We start from the raw sequence: 27,582 nt of genomic DNA on the forward strand, positions 1-27,582 counted from the left end.
AATGATTACAGATTTTTGTGTAGTTTTTTTGTTTATACTTGTGTAAAAAACAAACAAAAAAAAGGCAAGCACAGTCAGTTGCAAGAATGACATGTTAAAAGTTTAAAAATTGAAGTTTACATGCAGAAGTGCATCTCCACAGAGCAGTAATTTGCATGTTTATAAACAACAAAAAGGTAGTATTTTAATGATCACTGACTTTATTATGACAACTCTGGTCACATATCAAGAAATGGTAAATCTTCCTTGTAAATTCATATGCAAGGATATCTCTTTTCAGCAGAGTCTGTTTCAGCTGGTTAATATAAGGGTTTAAAAACTGGGTTTAATACAGTTCTTTACAATGAACTTTGCCTTTTTGCCAAAGAATAGATATCTTTGAACAAATAGGTGTTTGTGTATATATACATATATATATTCATGTAAAATATCCTGATGTGTATATATGCACAATTTTAGCTCTTAATTTTCATGATCCAAATATCAGGGTTTTATTTGAGAAGGATGTGTTGTAATATTTGGATTTATTTAACTCTGGAGCTTGTTTAGCTTCAAATTAGAATTAAGTGGAATGTACAGAAGTAGTACAGTTGCTTAAGTTTATATCTAAACTTTTGTCTTTACAAAGCAGATGTTCTGCATTTTAACCTTAAATACAGATGATTGCTTAGATTCCTATTGCGAACATGCTTAAGCAGGTTAGCTGTCTACATTTGTTTGGCTACAGAGTTAGGTATTTCTGAAAACTATACAACGTGCCAAGGTGCCTTCAGGAAAAAAAATGATGCCACGTCCTTTTCGTTAATTCAGTGCATCTTTGCAATCTGGTTATCCTTTTTCAAGTCTCTGCTTTTTGAGCTCCTAGTGACTTGGTACATTTTGAGTTAAATGGACTCTTAGCTAAACTAAGTTGAAACAAAGGCTTTCCAGCATACAACCAAGTGGGAGTACTGAAATGAAAGCACCAGTTTTAAGTCAGTTGTGAAGACTGAAAACAGTATGTATCCAACGTTGTGAGAACAGGTTCTGCATGTGACTTCATGCTATTTTTTTTTCCCGTTTTTGGTGGTGTAATGCTTCAGATAAACAAATATAGCATAATCTATTATTAAATAGCCAGTTCATTGAGTGAAAGTATAGCTGTACGAATTGGTTACTCTGATTGCAGTAACACCCAGGATTTTCCATGTCAGCAGGATTTCTGGGTTTGCTGGAATTCATCAGTTTGTAGCTCTTCCTTTTTTCCTCCTCCCAGGAGTTTGTCTTCAACTAAAGACAACTAACTAAAGCTGTGGGGACGTGATCCAAAGCCAGTTCTTGACAGATCTGAGTCTGCTCGAGCTTGCTTCTGGTTTGTGGATGGAGTGACTACAGTAATATGTCAAACATGGATTAGATTTTAAAGGTTGTGCTTTCTTTGTAATTAGAAGCATTGCCTATATCATAAATAGTTACTGCACATGTGCAGACACTGACATTTTAAAACTATGTATAGTTTGTTCTCTGCAAATTTCACTATTGCTCCTCTATACTACTTCATCTCTTCTGCCTCTGTATGGAAGCAAAGGGGATGCAAAAGGGTACCTGACTCCAGAAACTGCTAATTTTCCAATTTCTTGATGCTTAGTTTGTTGCAAGCATATTTACCTTTTTGCTTTCACTTCCAGAGTAGCTTTTCACTCAATTTTAGTTTTACAAATTAGTGGTTTTAAATTGCTTTGAATATCTGAATTTTTCTTAAAGCCCTAAGTATATTCCATAACACCAGAGGCTTTAACTTCAGTTAGATGGCTGGAAATACAGTCCAGGAGACCTTTGTGAGTTATTTGTAGAGGTCGGCAAGATAGCAAAAATGAGCAGTAGGATGGTATGTGAATTACGGCCTATGAATTCATAGTTCAGTGATAGGCCTGCACTGGGTTTCGGTGAAGAATTCAGTTGCCTGAAAGTTGGTTGTAGTAGTCAGTTTAGCTCTCAAAAGTTAAACAAGGTGATCTCAGGCAGTTTTAATTCAATGAATTTCAAAAGCAAGCAGAAGGAAATGGGAACTTTGTGCTGTGAGCTCTCTTTATGTAGAATGGCTGCTCGGAAGGAAGCTGTTGAAGAGATGGCTTTCTGGATGCTTCTCCCATGTCAAACATTTAAGAGTTTACAAGTCCTATTTCTAGAAACTAAGGATGCTGTGAATTTTAAAGCTATTTCTTACATAGAGTGATTTATTATTATTTTAAAATCTTTAACATTAAGGTAGTTGTTTCTGCATTTTTTGCTTGTAAAATATTGTCTGCTTTTAGTCTTAGATCATTCTGTACTCCTGTTGGTTTTTAACTGGAGACATTATTAAACTGATATGGTTGTTTGGACCAGCTTCAGACCACGTAACATGATGTTCTGGGCAACGTTTTTAGTAACTGCTGCTCTAAGAGATGGCATTCTAGTTGTTCAGCAATACAAAAAACCCTCTGCAATAAATACACAGGCTATATTTACAGTGTTTCTCACTTATTTATGTTTTATTTGTGCATCATAGTAGAATGCTGTGACACCAGCAAAGATGTTCTAGGGTAAAAGCAGAATTGCCAGTCTGAGAGCTGCTGAAATTGCATGGTAATATTTTTTTTGAGCCACTTTTATCTATCTTTAAACCTTAACTTCCAATTTTTATTGAAATATTTCCAAGGACTTGAAACGTTCATTACCTGTTGGACTTGGACTTTCTGAAACCAAAATAACATCTCATGGCTTTGACAGCACCAAAGAGGGAGTCGTTGAGGCAGGACCATTTCCAGGTAAAAGTAACTGCTTTTTTGTCTTCATTTCTTAGTTTAAAATCTTTAGGCATATTTTCGTGTGGTCAGGAATACAATGCTCTGTAGCTGCTTTGAGCATTTCGGTGTAAATTTACACATTGAGATGTGTGTTAGTAACAACCTTTTTGTCTTCTTTGGGAGATGGTTTGTTAAAATAGAGAATATGTGCGATGCTCGTAGGACTAGTAGAAACTACTTGGTGTTAAATTAGTCTGCATTTACAGGAGGGGAAGTCCTTGAGCACCTTGAAATGGTGTCAGACTGAAGAATTTTACTATTACATTGCCCTGAACTTTTCTTTAAATGGTGCAGGTATTGTTCTGATTTGAAACATAACTGGAGAGTTATTTCTTGATACACAGTTCACTTACCTGGAGCAGACTGAGTGGAATTGATCTTTGGTCCTAAGACTTGTCTCTTTTTTTTTTTGTTTGTGTTTTTTGTTTTTTTTTGTTATAGTGAATATATTACTTTAATGTATTGCTGTTAGGAGTGATAATGCTTTGGGTCTCTCTCACCAGGTGCTACCTAACGAAAAAATGCTGGTTCTCATGTTTTCACAGCACAGTGTTGTGATTGTTTATAGCAGAAGGGTTTTAGTTAGTATTTAATTCACTATGCAAGTACTAATATATGTTTTAGAGAATCTAAGCTAGTATTAAACAATGGGAAGTAGAGAGTGATAAACAAGCCAGTAATGTCAGTGTTTGCCATCTATCTAAAAATGAGTGCCACAATATAGTGTGTGAAAATGATATTTTAAGGAATTATGGAATTATGTAGCTTTTACTGAATTTGAAAGGTTTGAAATTATATCAAATAAGCAGCTGTGAAAATAAGTATCTTTGTAGTCATAGATTTAATTTACATTTCGCTTCATTTCCTGTTTGGTAAAATTCTGTGCTTATGCAAACAGTGATTGACAAACTGTACTTTACATAAATTACAAAGTGAATGTTGTGGTTTCTTTAAGCCTTTGAAATTAGCAAAATATCTAGCTAAAAACTGGGCAGATGGCAAACTGCTCACCGTTCTTGCCCTTTTGTATTAGCAGGATAACTGTTGCACCTGTTAGGTGCGTTAGTCTGTAAGGGGAAAAGTGTCTTAAGATGGGTTTCAGGCTATACTAACAAATTTTTGAAATACAAATGTTCTGTAGAAAGTTATGTACACAAATGCTGAGCCTTGCACATGGAATTTTTAACACTTTAGATATTACAGGTTTTCCTCCGAGGATATTTTCTTCAGATTTTTCCTACTGCTGTAGCCAAATCAGAGAGAGAGGGAGAACTGGCAGAAACTAAGGCTTGTTATGAAACTATGGACAGAAGAATGATTGCCCTATTTCTAAAAAATTTCTGTTTGAGTGTCCTTATTACAGCTGCATTTTTGAACGCAGAGTAGATGATACTGGAGGGGAAGGGCTTTTAGGATTTGGGGGATGTTGAAAGATGAAGCATGTATAAGGCTGCATTAATACTCTGTTAAATGATAAGAATTTTTTTAATTGCTTGTCTTGGCTCGCTTGCTAAAGTGATTCAGTCTTAGCAGGCCTTTAGCAGGATCTTGCAGTCAAACTTTTATGGCTGGATGAATCCAGTTGCAGCTCTTTTGCAGCGTACCACTACAGAAGGGCACAGCAACGAGCTGTCTTTCAGTCGTGTCTTCTCTGTGCAATTGGATCCAAATCATTGTATTCATGTACCTCTTGTTAGTACTGCTCTGTAGTATGTTTAGAAGGTAAAAGCTAATTGTTGATTCAGTTACATTGAGTGATATTTTTGGTGTTGCTGATAACTACATTTTGTTGAAACTGCTAAAATTTAGTTTTGATATACTTTCTCCCCAGCACACTGCAAGCCCTGAAGTATCGCAGAATTTCTCAGCAATAGCAATAAAAACTTCCCCCCCCAATGTGATGGTTACTCGTCACCACAGAGGAAAACCTAATTTGTTTGGAGTTTAAATCCTGAAAACTTTGTAAGAATGCCACTTCACATTTATGTGATATGAAAGAGTAGCAAAGCTCTGAAAAGCATAATCCTGAAACAGATTAGAGAACACACGTGGTAGAGGTCATTTGAAGTTGGGTTTGTTTTTTTTTAAAGAGAACAAGCAAGTGCTGTAAAACCTTTCTTTTTGGGAAGGAGATTACATACCTTAACAGCTCATGGCTCGTATGATCTTCAGGATAGCTTATTGCTGTGTGTTTACACAGACTTAGGAGCAGATGTTAATCAAATACATCTGAAATTGGCACAGATTGCAGTTTACTTCACCGCTTAATGCTGTGAGTACCATTTAGTGACAGTGCAGAGTGAATTCTACCTAGACCTCAAAAAGGTGGTTTCAGCTGTGGAAGCTGTATATAATAACAATCTTTCATGGAATTTTCTGTTGATAGTGTATACATTACTAATGAAGTTGTTAGTTGTATTTTGATTACTCTTTTAAGAAAAGAAGTTTGGCATCATGACCTAGAGAAAAAGATGAAATCATGAAAACTTGGAGTAGTTCACTTGAACAGCTGCACCTCTTAAAAAGCATTTCCATCAGAAATTCCAGCAACTTCTCTGTGAATGCTTCTATTTAGTGTGTTGCTGAAGTAAATGTTTCTTTGTTTTGTAAAAAAACCTCTACCTGTGTAAAAGTGCACATTGCCTTCTAGGGGAAGATGATAGATGTTCATGGTTAAATATGTCCCGTTTTCAGGTTCCTCAGCATCACCCAAATCATCTATTATATCTCCTAGCAATGCAGCAGCTAGCAGACTGGCTGGACAAGGTTGTGATTTAATTATTCCCACAGGTATCGCAGCACTGAATGGATAACGCCCTCGTCTCTGCTGACACTACTAACTCTTCCATGTCTCTAATAATTTGAGTTGCTGTTAGTTGGAAATAAGACTTCTGGGCTTTTTTGGTGGCTCTCATTTCTGGCTTTTAACAGTTCACAAAGTAACCTCTGCTTTCCTCTCTGTATGCTGCTTTTTGCTCTATAAAATTTAAAAATAATTACCAAATGTTAATAATAACAAACAGTAGCTAAAATGGGAGTAACCAAAATTTTTTATTTGGGTTAAAGCTGGAACTTTTGGCTTTTTTTGCCAAAATAATCACATACTCCAGTAGAATAGAGTATGAGGTGGCTATTAGGAATTCACAACACCCAAACTAGGCTTTGCCACTTGACTCATTTTGCACCTACAGGCAAATTACTTAACATCTTTGTCTGTTTCCTCCTATATAAAAGGAGAAATCCTATTCAGTTACCTCATAAGGGTGTTGAAGGGATTCATTACTTGATGTTTGCACAGCATTTTCAAGACTTAAAGAACATAGTAGAGCTTTATGCTAAAGGAGTATCTTCAGGCATCTGTATAGACTTTTTTCCAAACCCTTATTTGCATAAATAACCTGGCAAGGCTAAGGTGACTGAGTAGCACTAGGGGTTAGAGGCAGCAGTAGTCAAAATTGTACATAAATAAAAAGCAATGTTAAAAAGTGGTAGTGCTTTGCAGTACTTACTGTTTAGGACACTAGGAAATATTTTTGCAAAATGAAAACTTAAAATTCACATGATATCCCATACTAGCTTGAAAATGCTAAGTATTGGCAATTAACGCATGGTGATTTGCCCTAGATATTTCATTTGTTGCTTTAAATATTTTCTTTGTTGCTGGTTTTATATTGGTGGCTTGTAGAATTAATTATTCTTAATACAATCAGCTAATAAAGCTGAAATAAATGAATTAAATATTGGCTGAACACATCTGGAAAGGGTGATGTTCATTGGAAAAGATAAAATCTGTTTTGAAATTTATTGGTTGTACTTTGTGACAACCATTTTTATATGCCGATAATTTTCATTTAATGGTCTGCAGGTTGTAAACAGACTTTTAGATTGGCTAAATCCAAGAAGGGTGTTCAACTTGTGGAATTTAAAAACATAGATTAAGTAGCAAACATGTTTCAAAAGCTGTTTTAAGGTTGGTTAGTAAAACTGCATGCATTCAGGTAAGCTTTATTCAGCCTATTACAACATGAAATACTGAGATACGTACACACTTTGTATCAGTTTTAAAATAATCTTTTCTTTCTGGAATTGATTTTGAAAATCTGCATATTTTTCTCAAGTTCTTAATGTCGCCTTGTTCTGCTTTTGCATGTTCAATGGCACAAATCTTCCATACCTGCTATTAATCCCTTAAAGCAAAAATACCCAAGGCCTTGATGATTTACTTTGTGTCTGACATAGGGGGCAGAGCTCAACAGAAGAGCGGACCTGTTGTGTTAGCAGATGAAGTAAAGAATCCAGCAATGGAGAAATTGGAATTGGTGAGAAAGTGGAGCCTAAACACTTACAAGGTATATATTTGTGTGTGTATGTATAGATTCTAGAAGCGAGTTTGCTACTAGATGGCACTAAAGCTTTCAAAGTATTGGACTACTGTATTAAGGCAGTAAGCATCAGCAAGAATGCATAGAGAAGGCTTAGTTTTCTTTCAAGTCTAACATTCTTTGTAAGCATTTTTAAATCTTTGGTTTTAAGTGGAAAGTCTTTCCATAGGTGGTATTGATTTAAGAAGGCAAAGAATGTTCCATTTCTAATGTCCCCGTCAACGTACAGAATGTACAGATTTCAGGACTGATGCTTATAATTAAATCTTTTTGCTATCTTTGAGTTGATTGCTGATACAATAAAATTTTAGCTGATGGGAAAAAGTCAGGCCCACTTACAAGTTCCATACTTGTTAATTGCTATTCTGATGTTTTTGTTCTGTCTTGGCTGATTGTTTTTTCTTAGTCTTGGAATTGTTGCTTTGATTCATGTGTGTTTTACTCTTGATTGGTGCTTCTTTGTGATCAATTGGGATTTGATGAATTTAATAACACAAGAATAAAGAAAAGGCGTTTAAAACACAGCAGTTTGCCAGAAGTGACTCTCATTAAAAAGCCATAAGATAAGGAAAAATTGTCAGGGAATACATTACTGTCAGCAGTTCTAAGCAAAGACCAGTTTTGAAAAACAGCTTTTTGTTATGCCTGCAACTTAAACGATATAGGTGTGGACAGATGGGCTGTGCATTGGTGGGTTCTACATCAAACCATGAGGAAAGGAAGAATCTGTGGAAAAAAAACTTCCCTTCTAAAACACAGGTCTGAATCCCTCCAGTGTTAAGTCCAGATAAGGACTTCCTCCCCAGTGAGGCTGGGAAGCAGGGATGGAGGCATTCTACCCACTAACAAATGCTTATGGTGTTCTTTGTGCCAGACTCGGAAGTTTTTGGTTTGTTTGGGTTTTTTATGTCTAATTAAACAACTTTTAGAATTTGTACAGAAGTTTTGTCAGCTGCTCCTGGAGCATGCTGTGGTCCAAGCAGAATATGTGCTACTCGGCTGAAGCTGTTCTTTAAAATTTACTAAGAAACATTGACTCTTGAGATTGAATCTGCTATACCGCTATTAAATCGGGAGAGGACTTGACCTTATTATCTCTTTTTGGTGCCTTAATTTAGAAAAAAAAAATGAAAAAAATTCCCCTTGTCTCAACTGCAGAATGATTGAAATCCACTTATGTGAACCAATAGCTGGAGGACTAGTGGAAAATGCTGGGAAAAGTGGTCTTAGATCCTTGTTTAGGATGTGATTTCTTTGGCAGCAGTCTTTGCAAAGTCTGGATTTTTAGATTTCTTTCTTGGCTTAAACCTCCCCCTCCTTGAAATCCAGTATCCTGCCAGTTATGGCATAGCAAACAAAGAATAAGACTTTCAGAAAACTAAATGAATCTGTATTCTTGAAATCTATATGCTAGAAGTTGTTTTCCAAATATGCCTAAGGTAATAGGTCAGTTAGTCTTTCTAGAATCCCATACTGACTTCTTGTGTGTGATTTTTTTTTTTTTTTTTTTTTTTTTTTTTTTTTTGGAGGAGGAGGAGGAGGAATCGGGTTGTTCAGAGTGCACGTATGAATTTATTCTGAATTGAGGGAGCATCATGCAAATGTTCCTGGAGATGCCATACACTTGAAAACACTTTGTATGTAGGCTACAGACAAAAAGCATATTTGATCTGACTAAGGACGGTATTTCAATTTGTGGACATACTGGCTTGCTTTGGTTCCCATTAGGAAGTTTGTGGGAAGAAGTCTACACCTTAGCTCATAATAGCTAACTAATCATAGGAGATGCAGATATAAAGGATAGGAGTAAATGGTTGGTGGAGGGAAGTCAGCGACTGAACCCCTCTGAGCTGAAACCCGTGCTATACAATGTTCCAATTTGGCAAAGGGGAGTCAGTGGTGAAACTTGCTGTCAGGAAGTTCTTTATGAATCTGACATGAGTAGTTCCTCTGTCGTGATGTCTGTATTGGGAGCTGTGAAACGCAAATTACTAATACATTCAGAAGTCGTACCCATCTGTGAAAAGATGATTAAGTATGCCTTCGTATATATTGGGTACCTTGCTTTTTGTCCCATATGCATTTCTGTGAATGAGAAACAATCCCTTTTGTTAAGGCTTATTTTTTAAGAAACTGTTTCCAATTGAAAAAATCACAGGAGGGTAAAGCTGCTCTTCTGCCTAGTTAACCATGCACTTTTGTAGACTGTATTTAACTTTTCCCATAATTTATAACTTAAGATTATTCTGTTGCCTTTGCAGCTACTGTCCCTCTTCAGTCTCCCAGTCTCCCTAGTAATTGTGAGTTAGCATCAAAAGAAATTGCCCTTCATTCCATAATGTAGTGGCAAGAGCTTTTTCTGTTCCTTCCCCTACCTCCCCCTTTGGATGAGAAAGGCATTTTCAGTTTAGCAAACAGACCTAAGCACAAGAAAGTTGTGACTTTTCCAGCAATTCTAATAAAAAACTTACCTTTTTGTTTTTCACGTAACTTCTTAAAATTTGAGGGAGGAAAAAACCCAATATACCTGTTTTACAAGCCTTTCTTTAATGCTGGGCTGCTAGTGGAACATTTATTTCTCAGGCGTGTCCAGTAATGTCTCTGTTCATCTTTTAACATGTGCAGTTTTAAATATATTTCTCTTAAATGTGTTTTGGTGGTGGTGTTTTTTTCTTTGAGAGAGTTACACTTTGCCTTGTGTGACTTTCTGAGAAGCATGGTCTTACTCGGAACAGCGTTCTCCTTTAGAACAAAGCAAAATGGAATTAACATGTGGAATTCTCTCCATTTGCTAGTGAAACTATACAGCAACATGTGTGTCTGTACTAGTCCGCTTAGAACCAGAGTAAATCAAAATAGATAATGCATCTTCTCAATTATTCTTGTTCGGTCTCAGTGTTCAACTTCAGCTACATCTCATTTTAACAAAGTGCGTAGTGTAAGTCTTTGCAATTACTAGTTTTTCCTCACTTGTCACTGCTGTGGTTTTGGTTGTAACTTCTGAAGCAAATATTCCTTGGCTGAAAATAATTCTTTCCTTTGTAATTTATTCTTCCTTCCAAAAATTATCCTTTCCACGATTCAGATTTTTGTCTTGCATTTCCATAGGAGGAGGTGTGTGTCTCAGCTTTTTTGGAAAGTAGCCAAAATTTGTCCATCAATTCCGTAGCTCCTAGTGAAAGGCTGATTTATGCTCTGACCACACTCATTGCTCAGCTGTGTTTTGTGTTTTCTGTTGCAGATGTTGGTCGTAAAGTTGTATTCTGTATTGATAAGAATTGTTATGCTCTCCCAAATTTCTGATTCTTGACAAGCAAATGTCTCCTAGATTAGCTGTGCTCTTTCTTGCTAATTGGTTGAATCTATTGAAGTAGCCCAAATAGTCTGTACCTTCCCATCTTAAGCTTATGAGTTATGACCAAGTCATTCTGCTTTATCATTCTTGAACAGACCTGAAAGTTCTAGCAGGTTAAACGTGTATCTCTTTTGGATGCAGGTAAAGACTGGACTAAACTAAAGTCCTTGAATTTGGAAACCCTGGGAAATCCAGTGCTGTAATGTATTTGGGGAATTTATTCATGTGGGACTTGGTTATCTCTTCACCTCTTGGGACCACAGATCAACTTCAAGTAGCTTACTGTAGCAGTAAATAATTCCTGCTTTCCATAGAGAAATTGTCTGGCTTTGCTAGACATCTGCTTTACAAACTGCTTCTCCCATGTCTTGGTCAAGGGGACCCCTGGGGTGACTCTCGGGAGGCTCACTGCCAGGCTGGGCTCGGATCTCTGGCAGAGAAGGTGTCACGGATGAATGGAATGTGGTGCAGCCTGAGCTGTCACAGCCCTTGGCTGGGTGAAAGTGCTTACAGCCTTGTCAGAGTGCATTCTCTGCTCACTGTGTTAACGAACTGCAAATCTGTTAAGAATATGACTTGTGACAGAAAAGAAATAGTGTAAGTCTTTGGGACAATCAGCTCCACTTCATAGATGTGTTAATAATGAGAAATGCATTTTAATAGTTTTACATACTCCTCGGTAGGAGTTCCCAGTTTCCCATTCAGCTTTAAAAAACATGCAGAAACCCACCACCTCCTTACTTTTCCCGCTCCACCCCCCAAAAAAACCCCACACAACCACCACCAACAAAAAACCCCCCCACACCACCCAACAACAACAACAACAAAAAAACCAAATCAAAATAACATTTTTGGAAAACATAACATGGATGATCTGGAATTGGATGGTTAGTAAACAAAGCCCAAAAGATCACTAGCTAGATATTTTTATGCAGAACTAGTAATACTCCTGTTAACTTACTTTAATGCAGTGGGCTAAATTACTTCTTTTAACTTAATGAGATTCACCAAACCTGAAAAGAGATGTGTTCTTTTACTTGAGAAACAATTAGTTATGCTCTTGATTTGCTAACTTGAATATTCATCCTAGTAGGAGTTGAGACTTGTCCAACTGTTCTTGCTGAGTCCTGATAAACTTCTAAAGACTGTGTTGTTTTTTCAGTTTGTTGTGCAAACTTATATTGGGAGGAGTGATTGTGAAAGAATCGTGTGTAATTATACGTCCCTTGAAGCTGAAAATGGGTGTATGCTGTGTTGTCTTGAATATATTTGATTCTTAATAATTTAAATTATTTTTTTCCATAGTGTACACGTCAGATCATCTCTGAAAAATTGGGTCGTGGCTCAAGAACAGTAGATCTGGAACTAGAAGCTCAAATAGAAATATTGAGAGATAACAAAAAAAAATATGAAAATATCTTGAGACTGGCACAGACGCTGTCCACACAACTCTTCCAGATGGTACATACCCAAAGGCAACTTGGAGATGCATTTGCTGACCTGAGTTTGAAATCATTGGAACTTCATGTAAGACTTTTATAGTATTAAAAAATAAAATGGCAGAGATGAAGATAAGCCTAATTGACCCGTGCAGGGTATATAGTAGTTAGCAGCTACTTTTCTAAACATTGTTGTTAACGATACATTACATGCTCTTTGTGTTACAAGCTTCTGTAATTCACTTCAACCTATAGGAAATTATGGAAAGTACTGTAGTTCTATAATGTTTCTTAAATGTTTACCTTTAGCTGACGGTCTGACTCAAGAACCGACAACTTTTCTTTGTATAGAAAAATGCATCTTGCTATTAATTTTGCTTCTAATGAAATGTCATCAAAGTGTTGCAGAGTGTTACGTCATTTCAATTACAGGATGTCTTTGGGGAGTTTGCCTGGGAGTAAGTAGAATAGGGCACTTTACTTCACTTGTGCACGTTGAATGTGAGTAAATTATTGTTCTGTAGCATATTTAAGCATTGAGATTTCATCTCAAAGCCTTTTTTAATCAGATTTTTGCCACTAATAGGACTAATGTCTGTATTCTTACGTGGTTGGAGCTTCTGAGAGACACTCGATCTTTAGATACCTGCATTTGGGTTGTCATGATTCCTTGGTTTAGAAATGTATGTATCACTGGCACTTTTTGTGCGATTAAAAAAACTGCCGTAAAGGGAGGGAAGGGTAGTTGTGTACAAACCGTAGTAGCTGGCTTGCTTCTACATTGATTGTTCTGTAGTTCCAAAGTTAAAGCAATTTGATAATGCTACCCATGCTTTGGAAAACCAGTATAAAGGGGTTTACTGATTCCATAAAACATAGCTGCTGAAACAACCCAAATTATCTTTGTGATTATTACAGCTAAAACATCTGTCTCTCTATTTTTCCCTCTTCATGAACATCTATTCCCGTTGAGTTTCAAGGGAGGAGATGCAGCTCATGCTTGCACAGAGGAACCTTAACTGATAGCTAGCTCAAAAAATTTGAGGATCCTGCAGTGGAGGACAGGAACTTTTAATATTACAGTCTGACAGATGAAAATCTGTGAAAGCAGAGCACTAAGAAATTAAATCATCTGCTAAAGGAAGAAGTTCTTAATAATCAGTTTACTCCTGACACACATATGGGCATGTGGTTTGTGGCAGAACTTAGTGATTGTTATGAAGTTTGTGCTGAAGCTGGGTGTTTCTTCTGAAACTTGGATTAAATCTGGCATCATGCTGTTGTTTAAAGAGTTTTCTTTTTTCTCTTTCTCCCCCCGCCCCGGCCCTGAATAGTTTGTAACTTCTAAAGAGAATACTGTTCTTCCAGGTTCTTTCAGCATCTTGTACTGGTCTTGGAATTTGTTTCAGTCATTCATCTCTTGTGTAGATTATTGAATGGGGCTGTTGATGAAAATCAAATAAAGGTTTCTGCTGTAATAAAAGTTATCTAACCTTTGCCTCTTGGAGACTTGCCTGATGTTTGTCTCTTTCCTCTTTGTGTTTCCCCTTTGTTTAATCTTTACTGTATTACCATCTGTAGCCTGGCCTGTTCTTCTTGGATGTTTGGATTGCATTGTTGCCTCTAAAACTTGTGAAAGACTGAAAGTAAAATTTCTGAACAGTTAGTCTTTAATGTTTAACGTGATAACAGTATAATTTTTTTTTTTTTAAAAAAAAGACAACTAAAAAAAACCCCCACCAAAATCTGCACCACTTCTTAAGGTAATATTTCTTATTTTTTACATGATAACAAAATGAGATCTCAGTGTGGTATCTGCAGAGGTATTACTTAATGTGAATGTTTTGCTGTTTCTCTTTTGGATACAAAGATAACTCCTGGTTCCAGGCTCTTGTGCCTCTAATTACACAGACAAATGAATTCCAATTTTAATTGACCTGTGCATAGAGTATGAACTGAGTATAAACGCTTTGATACAAAAAGGATTTCCTGTCCATTTCATAAGAGGTATCTGCAGAGGTCGTGGACAAAACTCAAGTTTATAGGAAAATGTAGGACAGTTTTGGTGACTAGCGTGTTTCTTAAGTGCTGCAGGCCACTGAAGTCCCATCCTTAGCCCCTTCCTTTGAATTGGTAGCATTGCTTATTTGGGTTTGCGATTTGGTCAGAGGATCAGCTGGAAAACTAATTGCAGTTTTGCCTGCAGGAGGGAAAAGATGGGCCTAGACACTGCAGGGGCAGTCCTACTGGTGTTGTCTCTGCCTGTATGCTGCTGTTTATTCCCTGTGATAGCCTCCTGTGTTACTGTTTAGCTGGCAGTGTTAGACCAAAACCAGCTGAAAATAGGCTATTTTTTTTAATTTCAGCAGGATCTGTAATGGTTTGGCTGACTGCTTTTGCCAGCCCAGCAGCTTTGCAAAGCAAAGGTGACAGGTCTTTAGAGGTGTTTACAGGCCTTAACTCATGAAAAATTGCCCTAAGTTCTCTCCTTTTTTTTTTTTTTTTCTTTTTCTTCAAATTGCGTGCTTTCACTGCACCTCCTTTTCTAGAGGATTCTTTCCTTACCCTCATGAGGTCATGAATGTTAACATGAAATATCATTTGGCTTTGGTGTTCGTGTCCTTGTCAGATGAAGGGAAACTGGGAGAATACAGCACTTCTGAGTCAGTTGTTGGCAGGGTGCAAGCCTAAAAAGACCAAGTTCCAAATGTGAACCTAGTGTGTTTTACAGCTATTACAACCAGAGATTGTACTCTTTTGTGAGAACTCCCATCTGCAGAATATGAAGATGCCATATGGATGACATAAATATAATAATTGGTCTCATTTGGCATCCATGCATTAGGAAAATCTTTGCAGCCTTTGTCAGGGCTTACGCTTCTGCTAGCAAAAAGACATGAACAAACATATATCTAAATGTGACTTGGAAATGCCTTGGAAATAATTTTGCGCTTGTCACTTTAGAATTCATGGCTGAGCTACATTACAATTTTTATTTGCTATCCATTATAATGCTGTGCTCTTCAATTATTTACAGCCTGTGAAACTGTGATAGATGTTGGGGCTTTTTGCAGTGCCCTTTTCCAGAATGTAAGAATAAAACTTAATAGCTAATTAATGCTGTGTGCCCTTGTGAACTTAGTTATATTACTGTATTTAATGTAGTGGTGTCTCTATTGGTATTAAAGCATTACCTGGACAACCACATGAGAGATCCTGGATTAAACCCCTGCTGAATGACAATATAAAGATTACATTAGCACTTACTTTTAAGTAACATTCAAGATTTCTGAGTGCAGGAAAATCACATTATAAAATAGGATTTGACATGATGCGTGGTAACAAAATTGTGAACCATAGTTTACTGATGTTAGATCATTTCTTGAAAACTGGGAACTGAATATTGTATTGAAATCATATCTGTTTAATCATAACCATACCCAAATAGAAGTGAAAGAACTACCACATCTGTACGTTTGGGGTTTTTTATATGTAGTTGCTGATGAATGTTATGATTTTAAATGATCTACAGTTTTGTTTTCTCTGCTCTTTGTTTATAGGAGGAGTTTGGCTACAATGCAGATACGCAGAAACTTCTAGCTAAAAATGGAGAAACTCTTCTTGGGGCTATTAACTTTTTTATTGCCAGTGTGACTACATTGGTGAATAAAACAATTGAGGATACATTATTGACTGTGAAACAGTATGAAAGTGCCAGGTAGCTATTCTATGTCTAGCTGTTTTCATTATGAACTAATCTTCAGGAAACAGACTTTGTATCAGCTTAGTCCTTGTATTTAAGTGACTAACCTGTTAGATAAAAACCTTATAACGCAACTTTCATATAATTAAGATTTACAGTTAACTGCCTTATTGCACATATCTTCAGATGTGTTGTGAATATTCTGTTGTAGAATTAATTTTACTTGTTAGCTCTAGGAGTAATAATAGCTGTTTTCTCCTGTGTGCTAGATTAAGCTGGCTTTCTAAGCAACGTGACAGTGCAACATTAACCCTTTTATCCAGGTACATTGTAATAGATAAAATGACCTCTTTGAAAAACATTTAATCTTGCGCTTCTGTTGATGCACAATATGTGCAATTCACACCAGTTCTTTTCACGCAGAAGTTGCAGGCTTGGTCACAAAGGGGAATATTAAAAAAAAGAATTTCTTTGTGAGTGAAATCATCTAGCAGTAGATAAGGGGGTTCGTGCCCTGGAGAAGGTTACTTTCAGATGTGGCATGGTACTCTAAAGCCAGGTTCCCTTTTCCTGCCAGAGTTTGGACCTGCGGTCCTTTCCGATGCCTGGTTCCATTTAGACTTTCTTTCACTTAATAGGACAAAGTTATGTTTCTTTTAATTTGCCAAAAGATGCAGTTTATGCATGTAATTTTTTGTGATTATTTTTTTTTAAGGTCAAAATTTGCAAGCCACCTGAGTTTTGAAGTCATCCACCTCCCCACCCCTTAAATTGTTCTGTTCTAGTGCTTATTTATAAGCAAAATAATGTTATTGTTATGATATTTAGGTAAACTTTCAAAAGGCATGAAAGGCAGAATTAATATGAATATCATGTATTGTTTTATTTTTGACACTAAAGCATTTAAAAAAAATTGAACAGCCAACCATTTCCCACAACTTCCAGGTATTCCCTTTGAAAATCTGTACAAAATAAATCTGCTACAATTGTTCTTGCCGATCATTTTCATTACCTGGTTCTTCCCTCCTGAATTACCTTCATTACTTTCCTTTTCTGTTGATTTAAAAAAAAATCAAGTATTTTGCCACTTCAATAAGGCGAATAAATGACAAATGTTCTTTATTTGCATAGACAGTCCATCATTTTGCTGTGTGAAAATAGGTCACATTTATTTCTGTTCCTATTCTTCCCTGTCCTGAGTTGCACTTCAGCGTTCATCTGTTTCCCTCTTCTGTCAATTCCGAAAAGGAAACAAACCAACAGAGAGTCAAGTCATAAGCTCTAAATCAAGCCTGAGTCATAGTGGCAATAAGAATCAGGAAGAGCCCTGTGGATATTACTCCTTTTACCTCTGAAAATACTGTATTTTGTTTTGGAGCAGTTAGACCAGCTGAAAAGTTGTTTTTCATAACCAGATTTTAATCCTGATTAATTTCGAGTTTTAGAAGCATCTGTGAGAAGGCATATTTGAAAAGCCAGAAATAGGTTGGTTTGTTCCATTAAAATTGCCATCACACGCTGGTGTGGTAGGCTCAATTATTTGAAAGCTGCAAAGAAGTATGGAAGGAAGAGTGAAGCTTTGGGCAGGGCTGCCCATGACCTTGGAGTGATGGGTATTATCTGTTGCTTCACCTGGTCAAGTGCTAGATGGCTGTGAACAGAGGAGTGCCTGTTGCACAAGAGAGGGAAGAGAAAACTTAGGAGGCCGTTACTACATTTGTCTTACCCGTTTGCAGTAATGTTATAAAATATAAAATCGTTTATCTGGCAAGGATCCAACATTTGGTAGACTTGCATGTAACAGTGGAAAGCAGAAAATGAATTTAGTGGTACAGTCTTCAAATGACTAGCATTCCATAGGTGCTTTTCCCACTTATAAATGCTATATTTTGATTAATAGAAAGCTTGAATTAAACTTGGAAAAGAAATAATTGATGTTTTCAAATAGAAAATTAATATTCAAACTGATTTCTATATTTAAAAAATATAGAAAGACTTTTTTCCCCATTAAAATGAGAAAGAAGGTATGACTGGTTCATCTCTATGTAATAAAATGGTACACTCTAACATGGAGGGATATCAAGGATGTTCATAACTTTTTAAATAAATAGGTTGTATAAAAACTAGCTTGTTTAATTAAGAAATTGTTAGGTATCTGGGGGCAAGAGCTTGTACCCTAATATAATTTTTTTTTTTTTGCTAGGAGTATCTGGAATAGGTAATTTAGAGAGAAGGAGAGTAAATTAGAAAATATTTTTCATCTGTCTTATCTGGAAGTGGGATATATATCTGGTGCAGAATTGGCTTAAGTACTTAGATGGCTGTTAGTCTTAACCTTGTGTCTTTCTCTTCGCCTGCCTCCTTCAGTGGTGGTAGTGATCCAGAGAGTCTGACTTGTCTAGGAAAATAAGATAGGCCCTCAGCAGAGTATAAATAACGCGTCATCTTTTTACAGCCTGTTTATCCATAGGGCAGACAAGTTCATGCAAAACTGTTTGTGGAAAAACTGTAAAAGTGTTCCAATTAACGCATACAGAGAAGCCTAGAGCATGCTGAAAAAGCCTTGGGACGAGGTTTGGTGTAAGCGAGCCATTGCTCAAACATCTGCTTGAAGGGCATGTCCGGCTGGTGGTGCTTCTCTTGCTCTCAACACAAACTGTTCACTGAACTAATTCAACAGCAGAAGAATAACCTGAGGGAAAAAGCTAACTAGCTTGATCTGGGTTACTAAGCTGAGATGTCTCGGGAAGGCTCTGACCACTGAAGCCAGCACAAAACAGGGTTGGGAGCATGTGGCTAAGACAGGAACAGAAGAGGGAGGATGCTTGTTGAGGCAGATATATACAGTGTACTTAAGGGTGTGGTTTTGTTTGATGAATAGGAGGAGGGGGAAAAAAAACCCTTGCCTAAGTTTTCTATTTTTTCCATACTTGACTGTTTTGTTCATCTTCTGTTGTACTTGGCCCTGTATGTGAGGACTGTTTTGAGACACTTTGCCTTTAGATGTTTTTTTTTCCCCCTCCTCCTCTTTCTTTGCAGGATTGAATATGATGCCTATCGAACAGACCTAGAAGAGCTGAATCTTGGCCCTCGTGATGCAAACACTCTGCCAAGGATTGAGCAATCACAACAACTCTTTCAAGTGCATAAAGAGAAGTACGACAAAATGCGTAATGATGTATCTATCAAATTGAAATTTTTGGAAGAAAATAAGGTAAGCTATGATTTCTGATGTTATGTTTAGGAGTTTTGTCCTGGAAGTTTCTGCTTTGCTAGAAATAATTTAATTGTTAGATCTTAAAATATATCTTAATTTAAAAATAGCAAGCAAAGAAAGCAAGCTGAGTTTTCTGAGTTCTCGCTGTATCACTGGAGGACACACCTTGAGAGCAGGCAACCTTAAAAGTTCATATCAAGCTGCTCCAGCTACAAATGGCAAACATTATGGCCATTTGTATAGATTCTTGTTGATATGGGAGCTTCCAAGTTTGGAAAAGCATTACTTTTCAAGTTTATTGCACTTAATAGTTACATGAGTCGTATAACTACTGATTTAAGATTCAAAGTAATACTTATGTTTGACAACACTGTCGTGGAGGGTATGTTCAAAGAAAGTGAGAGAACTGTAAGGGGGCATCTTCAAAATTAAGCTTTCTTTAAACTCATAACTTGGAACTGAGAAATACAATTTTCTATAATTAATGCCCTTATAGTTTCTTAATTCTAAACACAGCTCTTGAACTGTTGGTTTGAAGATTTTTTTTTCTCATATGTGTTTATTCCAGCCATACCATATAATCTATACCCTGTTCGTGATCGAGAATTGTCATACAGAAAACACTTTTAACCTGTGCTTTCTTTGGTAAAACAAGCCTTCTAAATTGTTTCTAATTAGATGTAAAAATGGTGGTCTTTCAAGATCTGGTGTTTGTTCATACTCATAGTAAATGAAATGGTTATAATTATCTAAGGCTATATTTCCTATGTCTTCAGAGGGAGGAAAATAGGATCAAAACTTACATAAAAGGTAGCAGTTTGTTAGTTTGTCAATGGCTAGCAGTGGGTTAATATTTTCAGTATGAGTTAATTCATATATTTTAACGATCTCAATGTAGGTAACAACTGCTTGTCAGAGAATTGAGGAGTGGCCCCAAATGACAACAGTAGCAAACCGTGCTGCTTGCATGGAAGGAGGAGGCTTTAAGGGAAAATCACAGCAACAAGCTGGTTATGATTATTGTCAATTCTTGCATATATTATCACATGTGCAGTTACATCAGCTACTTAGAATAAAGATGGAAGACAGGGAAGAAACAGAAACCATCGACAGATGAGGAGAAGAAGAAAAAAGTGGAGAAAATCAACAAACCTTTTGGTTTCCAAAACAACATACACTAAAAATGTAGCTTGTGAGCACTGTTACTTCATACAGACATTTGCATTAGGACCAGGGATCTGGAATCACAGCCTTTAGGAGTTGATGAACCAGATAATCAGATGATTAAAATCTGGTATTGCCCTGACTTTCATTTGTTGTTCTTGCTGAACTTGTAGCCCATTGACTTTCAAATTGAAAAAATCCATATTGAAATTAATTTTCTTGAACAAGCTGAAGCGTAGTCTAAATGCTGATACTTTATGCATAAATTTTAAAATGCTCATAAAACCTGAGTTTTAACTGTGTTAGGTTGAAAATGGATATACTGAAGGTGTCTCCCCTCCTGCCCCCCCTTTTTTTAACATTCTAGTAAGTTGTTTGCTTCTGTTGAAATTGTTTGATCCTTCCAGCTCATATCTTTATAGCAATTCTGATGCTCAAGTTCAAATTGGTTGAAAACAGCACTTACCCTGCTTCTTCTTGGTTTGCATTAACTGTATAGCAGACTGATCAATTTGTGTTCATATAGATAGGAAAACTTCAGAGTGAAAGCATTTTATTACCATTTTGTACAAAAAAGTTTCCACATTTTTTAAAAAAACTAAATGAGGCAATTTAGAGAACACTAAAGAAACTGGCTTCCTAGTGACAGTCTTGAATTAGATCAAGCATCCTGTTAGCAGTCACAGCCTACAAATTTTGTTTCTGAAAGAGATTGTTTTTTCCTTCCTGCCTTTTCTTTTAGATTAATACAGAGGGGACTTTCACATGCTTAAGCCTTTTTATCACTGGTTGACATTTCTCAGTTTTGACACTAAAGATGTCAAAATATTTACTGAAGGGTGTATGTAATTTTGTTCCCAAATAAGCCATAGAAAGGACTTCCTTTACAGTCAATTATTGGCTTCAATGTAATTTTCTACTGAGAGAAGCTTTACTTTGGTGTGTTCTGTTTATTGTATAGGATTCTCCATAGTAAACTATATATAATCTTAATCCCAATCCTAAATTTTCATTTCAGGGGCACTTTTTTTTTCCCAGCTCGCGTCTGTCTGTGATAGTTTTTGTTCTGTGCCTGGAATGCTTCCTGGGGTTTAGTGGGAGGCAGTGGTTATCTGGGAGATGATGTTCTTACCAATCTGACATCTTCATTCCTTTCTCTTTTGTCCACGATTATTTATTTTTTTTTATTAATGTCAATGGTGGGGAGCTCCTGTTAGACCTCATACTTGTCCTGCAGCTAGTATTAAGAAATTGGAATGCACAGTTGGTTTGCCAGACAACTCTATAACCATTATAAACATTACTTTTAAGTTTTATCTGTGTACAAAGTGGCTGTGACTGCTCTTAAGTCACTTTTTATATTGTGAAGGATCTTTAACTCAATAACCATAGGATCAGTAAGTATAGGAACTAGATTTTAGTTTAGTTAGATTTAATAATGTCAGATTTTTCCAAAGGTACATGGTGACAATTGCTATCAGCCATCATAATTTAAACATCTGTAAATACAGCATGTGCCTAACATGAAAGAGGAGAAAGAAAGGAGGAAGATCACAATGGGTACTGCTGTAGGAGTGTGTCTACAACAAAGTTGTTTCAGCTGTGGGAATAGTGCGCTGTTTAGGAGAGGGCTTAAACTGAAGACCATATATGATGTGGAAGGGCGATTTTGGTATTGTTAAGCTGTTACACTTAGTCCCGGTGAGGGAGTTAGACTGACCCTGTGTTCTTGGTAACGTGAACCTGCTATTTTGTGTGTCTATCCCCAGGACCATGTTGATGCCCATTTAATGAAATGGGAGATCAAAATAAAGGAACATCAGACTGACAAAATACTGGTTTTACTCACTCTCGCAAAGAGCATTTCTGTAGCCTCTTTTAGAAAGCGTGTGTTTTGCAGGCTTACTGTATACAAGGCAAGTGAAGGTTAGTATTTGAGCAGCTGTATCAGGGCATGGCCTTGCCAAACTTCGTTACAATACACTAAACATGCAAATGTCTAATAGTCAACATTATTAGTATGTATTGTTGTGGTACTGAAACCCAGATGTGAATTAGTGCTTGTTCAGTCTAGTTAGGGAAGCCTTTTTAGGTAAGAAAACGGTACAGTATCCGTATATTTTTTTTCTGTTGTAGATTGTAAACCTTTGAGCTTCAAGTCTTGCATATATTGATACAGGATGTAGTACAGTGTAGTCTCAAGCTTAGTCGTTATCATTTCTGTGTTGAAAACAGAATTGTGTAATGAAACCTTGCCATAGCAAAACAGTTAAGCAATTTAGGGTTTAATTTTTTGATTAGATAAATCAGTTTATGATTATCTCCCAATAAATAAGTTTTTACAGTCTGACCAATATTAAACATTTAGAAAAAAGAAATTGTGTATTTTTGCCTGTCAAATTAACATCAAAACAAAATCTTAGATGTTCTTTTGTAAATGTACCTCCACTAGATGCTCTCAGTGATGTTCCTACTCAAAAATTTTGTCCCGTATTTGGTTAGGCATGGCATATGAGGAGAGCGGGGAAAACTGGGAGGTGATTCAAGCTGTCGCTGCAAAGGAGCTATAAAGCCAGTTTAACTGGCTGGTGGGCACTGGTCGGTCTGTGTTGCTGCAGGTGTCACCAAACAGCCATAATCGAGCTGGTGCTACATTTGGGGGAAATAGGCATCACATGATTGCAGTCGCTTTGTGCCTGTTCTTCTGGGTTCATATGTTAATATTTCAGTTAAAAGCCCCCAAAGGTTCTGAGAACTGTCTTACAGTAAACCTGGGATTGCAAGTTTCTGTCTGTAAAACTAAGATAACAAGATTTCTGGTCACTGATTTCATTATAGCATTTGATCTTGAAATTAGAACTGATCTTTTTATTTTTTTTTGATGTTGCTGCAAAGTTGTATTGGTGCTATCCCCAGCTGGCAGAGTCCTGCAAGTAGTTTGTGGCATTGGATAATGAGTGTAGAGCAGCTGCAGTCAAAATTCATAGCTTACAATACTTTTTTTGTTGTTGTTGTTGTTGTTCTTTTTTTTAAAAAATTATTTTTAAATAAGGCTGGTGGCCTGTTCTTAGCTTAAAGATTTCTGCCACTAAAAAACTTTTGAAAAGGCATCTTTCTGAGAAAGGAAGAACTGTTATTCATGTCTGTAGTTGAGAAATGTCAAATATCATTCTGTGTAGAGAAAGAAATTGAGTGCACTTCTGTGAGTTATACTTGAGGAGTTTGAAGTTTAAATTCTTGCTTCTATAAATGAAGGCAGTATGCAATGTAATGGAAACCCAGATGACGTAACTGTTTAGACCAAATAACCTCAAATAAAGATAGCTAGGAGAAAGGGTCGTGGTGGTTGTGAGGAGGTACAAACCAACAGAAAGAGTAGAATGGGCGTAGTCTTTTTGGTTGTTGAGATGGCTGGAACAGTCTGAATGAGGAGGCTGTAAAGAAATCTGTGCCACAGAAGATAGGGTGTTCACAGGGAGTCAGCGGGGAAAAGGACTATATTTAAAAAGAAATTAAATGTTAAGAGCATCCAGAGGAAATGTGAAAACTCGAATCCAACGTATAGTGTCTTCTGTATATGGAACTTAAGTTGTCTCTTTGGGGCATGCCTGGTTTTTCTGCTTATCCACAAAGTTCAATTTTGAGACATAAGTTTGCCAAGTCTATTATGGGAGTGCTTACTCTGCTCATAATTAGGAACAAATAGGTGTGTGTAGTTAATTAACAAGGAACAATGATTTTAGATGATGTTCAACTGTAAAATATGATGGCTTTTTGACAGACATGCTCGTCATACATTGGAATCCATATTTTAGCAACATACCATTAACATTCTTTGATTGAAAGGGAAATCTTCGAATGCTCCTTTAATGAACAGGTGCTACAGCTTTAGTGCTCAAGACTTGGCCTTCAGCGCTGCTGTCTAACAGTCACTTCAAGGCTTTGCTGAAGGAAAAAAAAAAAAAAGGGCAAAAAAAAAAAGCAGTCCCTTCATCCTCTACCCCCCTTCCCCCACATTTGCCTTCTCTGTCATGTTTACAAAAGTGTTTTTGCAGCTGTGCAGAGAATCAGATTGGGGAACTGATCCAGGTTAAAGCAACTATGTTGTTGTCTGGTTGGTTTTAATCTAGATCTGCTCCCTGATCCAACCGACTGCATAACTGCATGGGTGTTTTGCCAACAGAGGGCTAAGGTGAAACACGGTGTGGAAGTAGGAGTCAGTGGCTGGATATGGGAGTGGGTAAGGCTGAGATTCAGGGCTGAGATTCTTTCACGGGAAGACTGGCTAGGGTTGAACTTGGCTTTAAGTGAATACTTGTCATCCAGTTCTTAGCTGTGACTGCAGGTGTTTCTGCAGTGGACATCGGGTGATGATTTGAGATGTTACAGCTTTTTCTCTTTTCAAAGAGCTTCTTTGTACAGCGTCAGACAGTTTAAGTGGTCTTTTTCTTGAAATTTAATCTTCAAGTCACCTGAATGAAGCTATGGATAAGAAGATCCCCACATCACTTTTGGGATTTGCTTAGCAATCGGCTTCTGAAGGAGGACAGCAGAAGTTGTAACACCTTGAACTTCTGCAACCAGTTTGATAATGATCACAAAATTTACACCACAGTGATCTGGCTTGGGGGTAGAACCTCATACAATGAGGTAGCCCTGGTAGTTCAAAAAACTCCACCAAAACAAATCTTTTTCAGTTCGAATCACCTGCCTCTATGCTGTCAGTCCCTGCCTCTGTGTGTGTGTGTGTGTGCACGTGCATACCTGAGCCTAGACCTGGCTGAATTTCTAAGATTATCAGAAGACTTCAGGGCAGTTCACAGAAGCTTTGTGTTAAAAGCTGCCCTAACAAAGTACCAGATTTGGTCTCAAATGGATGAACTTGGGATGGGAGGGTGGGTTAATTACCTATCTTATTTGAGTTCCTATAAATAGTATGAATAACACCCTTGCAGCATTTTAATAATATGCTAGAACAGTGAGTGTACCTCTGTGTAGAAACCCTGCCTTGGATTTTTTGGAGTCTTCCATGTTGATGATGAAAGAATCTGCTCAAGAAAAAGACTGTACCTGCTAAATTTTTTGCTCTATAAACTTTTAAAAGCAAACCATTTATGTTGTTGTGATGTTTTCTACTTGTATGATGTAGTATTTTGGGATGAACATTTTTATAGATAAAAAAGTATTTATATACGTATATTCCCATACAAACTGAAAACCAGGCACATCTTAATTAATGAAATGAGACTATTAGTAAAAAAAATAATTGTATATGCATAAAAGACATTTCAGCTATTAGTGCTGAAAGTTTTATTTACACCTGCATACATGCACGCACACACACACATCCTCAGCCCTTTTTTCTCAAAGCATTTCATTTTAGAAGTATATTATAACATTTCTGTGTAATAGTGTAAATGTTACACTCTTCTAGTGTAACAGCATGTCTAATATATGTTGGGGTTTTTAAAATTGGAGATCTTTTCTTAAATGAAGGCAATAAAGTGTTTCTGTATAGAGTTGCATGCATTTCAGAAAGGCGTGTTAGCTGAAGAACCTGTTAAAACAGGCATGGCCAACTGGTAGGCACAGGCCAAACCTGGGCCAAGCACAGTTCTGCTTCCTAGTGTGACAGAAGTGGATTATCCCCTGTGGCTTACGCTGAGAGATGAGGCCGGGATGCAAAACTGGAGTAGAGAAAGCTTCATCTGCTACCTACCACATCCTCCCTTTGGGCTCCATTAGCCATTCTGTTCTGTGTTGGCTACGTGCTGTTGGGCTCGGGGACTCGTAGGCTGAAGACAGGCACAGGGCCACCACCTTAGGGATTTGGGCTCTGACTTAAGAGGGGAGTTGTGCTGCGCTGAGAGTGCACCAAGAACAAAAAGGACAGGTTTTGGCTGCAGGAGAAACTGGACAGATGCCTTCTCAGCATACTGCTGTTCATCAGTCACAACTTCATCTTTACTGGTGTACTAGGATGAAAATGCAGCATTTGTTTAACTTTTACTTCATCAGTGCTATAGGTTGTCATACTAGACTAGAAGAGAAAAACGGTGATGCCTTCCAGCTGCTTTTGTGCTCTTCTCCCCAAGTTCTGCTTACTGCTGTGACCGGTGTGTTTCACGACTCCTTTGCACAAATGTTACAGTGAAGATACTGACTAAGTGCTGTAAATAATCCTGTGTTACAGGAGATAGGCAAGAAATATTGCTGGAAAAAGAATATCAGTTTCATTTGACTTAAGTGTATGTGTGCTGGAAAACGGTAGCTCTCTGCAAGGGGGGGCAAAGAAACGAACTCTATACTTAAATAATGTATTTGTCATGTACTGTCTCAGGGGAGTCCGTTTGGCCTGCAGGTGGATATCTGAAACAGAGTTTTGGCATCTAATTTCAAGGAATCAAGTACTTGTAATCAAGTGTTTGGTATTTGGTAACGTTATGTTGTTCAGTGAATTGCTTTTGGTCCGTGCATCCCGAGTTGGTATCAACTGTTAAGCATACTTCATGAAAACTCTAAATCACTTTAATGTTATTCTGTATTTGCATTTTGTATTTGTTTTTTTAACTTTTGTTAAATAAACTTGTATGAAGTCAGACCATCTCAAATACAAGCGTTTTTATATTGCTGACCTGTGATGTTGTTAACATCTGCTTTTTTTCCTCTTAACCTGTCTCTGTCCTTGCCTGCAGGTTAAGGTATTGCACAATCAGCTTGTTCTGTTCCACAATGCCATTGCAGCCTACTTTGCTGGGAATCAAAAGCAGCTTGAACAGACACTTAAACAGTTCCACATCAAATTGAAAACTCCTGGATCAGATGCCCCATCCTGGCTTGAAGAACAGTAATTGGATTGGAAAAAGAGGACCCAATCTTAACTGAAAATCTTTAAATCTGATAGCAATTAAGGGTTGGGGTTGAAGGACTGTTGTAGTGATTCTTGCACAGACAGCTTTAATTTTTTCCCCCTTTTTATAATACTCTAAAACTGAATTTGGTGGGAAAGTGGGTGATTTTAAGGTAACCAAACGTAATTACTGTCATGTCAAATACAGAGCACTCCTTTTGTATGTAGAGGTTGGTGGTTATTTCTGTAATGGGATGGGGGGGAGAAGGAGGGAGGGAGGGAGGGAGGACAAAACTATTATAGATTTGCACTGACAAATGATGTTTGTGATTTCTGGTCATTTTGGTGGCTAGTCAAAATATTTCCAAATGGAGATTTACATGATTTGTACCAACATCTGGTATTTTATAAACTAATATAGAGAACATCTTTAGTAATTTTCATATGACTTTTAAAAAGGAGAGAATTAAAAGAATATTTTGCAGATTAATAATATAAGGCCTATGTGCAATATCTGCATATAAGGCAGCAGTAGCAGATGGCTCATTGACTAGTGGAATTGCAGCACACGCCTTTTTAAAAGATGTACCTTTCCCTCATGGATTTAAAAAAAAAAAACAAAACCAAACAAAGAAAAAAAGAAA

General features: G+C 37.1%; 1 protein-coding gene across 4 annotated transcripts in view; it reads left to right on the forward strand.

The window, feature by feature from the left end:
* The window catches only part of ARFIP1 (ARF interacting protein 1), a 43,348-nt gene extending 15,766 nt beyond the window's left edge, over nucleotides 1-27,582 (forward strand). For 2 of the 4 annotated variants that reach the window (XM_080385066.1, XM_080385068.1), the window contains 7 exons: nucleotides 2,681-2,789; nucleotides 5,523-5,618; nucleotides 7,068-7,177; nucleotides 11,871-12,092; nucleotides 15,565-15,722; nucleotides 18,747-18,921; nucleotides 26,784-27,582. In XM_080385066.1, coding sequence (XP_080241192.1) covers nucleotides 2,681-2,789; nucleotides 5,523-5,618; nucleotides 7,068-7,177; nucleotides 11,871-12,092; nucleotides 15,565-15,722; nucleotides 18,747-18,921; nucleotides 26,784-26,939 — 1,026 coding nt within the window. In that variant the 3' untranslated portion in view covers nucleotides 26,940-27,582. The remainder of the gene's footprint in view (nucleotides 1-2,680; nucleotides 2,790-5,522; nucleotides 5,619-7,067; nucleotides 7,178-11,870; nucleotides 12,093-15,564; nucleotides 15,723-18,746; nucleotides 18,922-26,783) is intronic. The other 2 variants (XM_080385065.1, XM_080385067.1) reach the window with 2 other exon arrangements.

Source organism: Falco punctatus, assembly GCF_963210335.1.
Source record: "Falco punctatus genome assembly, chromosome: 1".
In the NCBI taxonomy this organism is placed as follows: Eukaryota; Metazoa; Chordata; class Aves; order Falconiformes; family Falconidae; genus Falco; species Falco punctatus.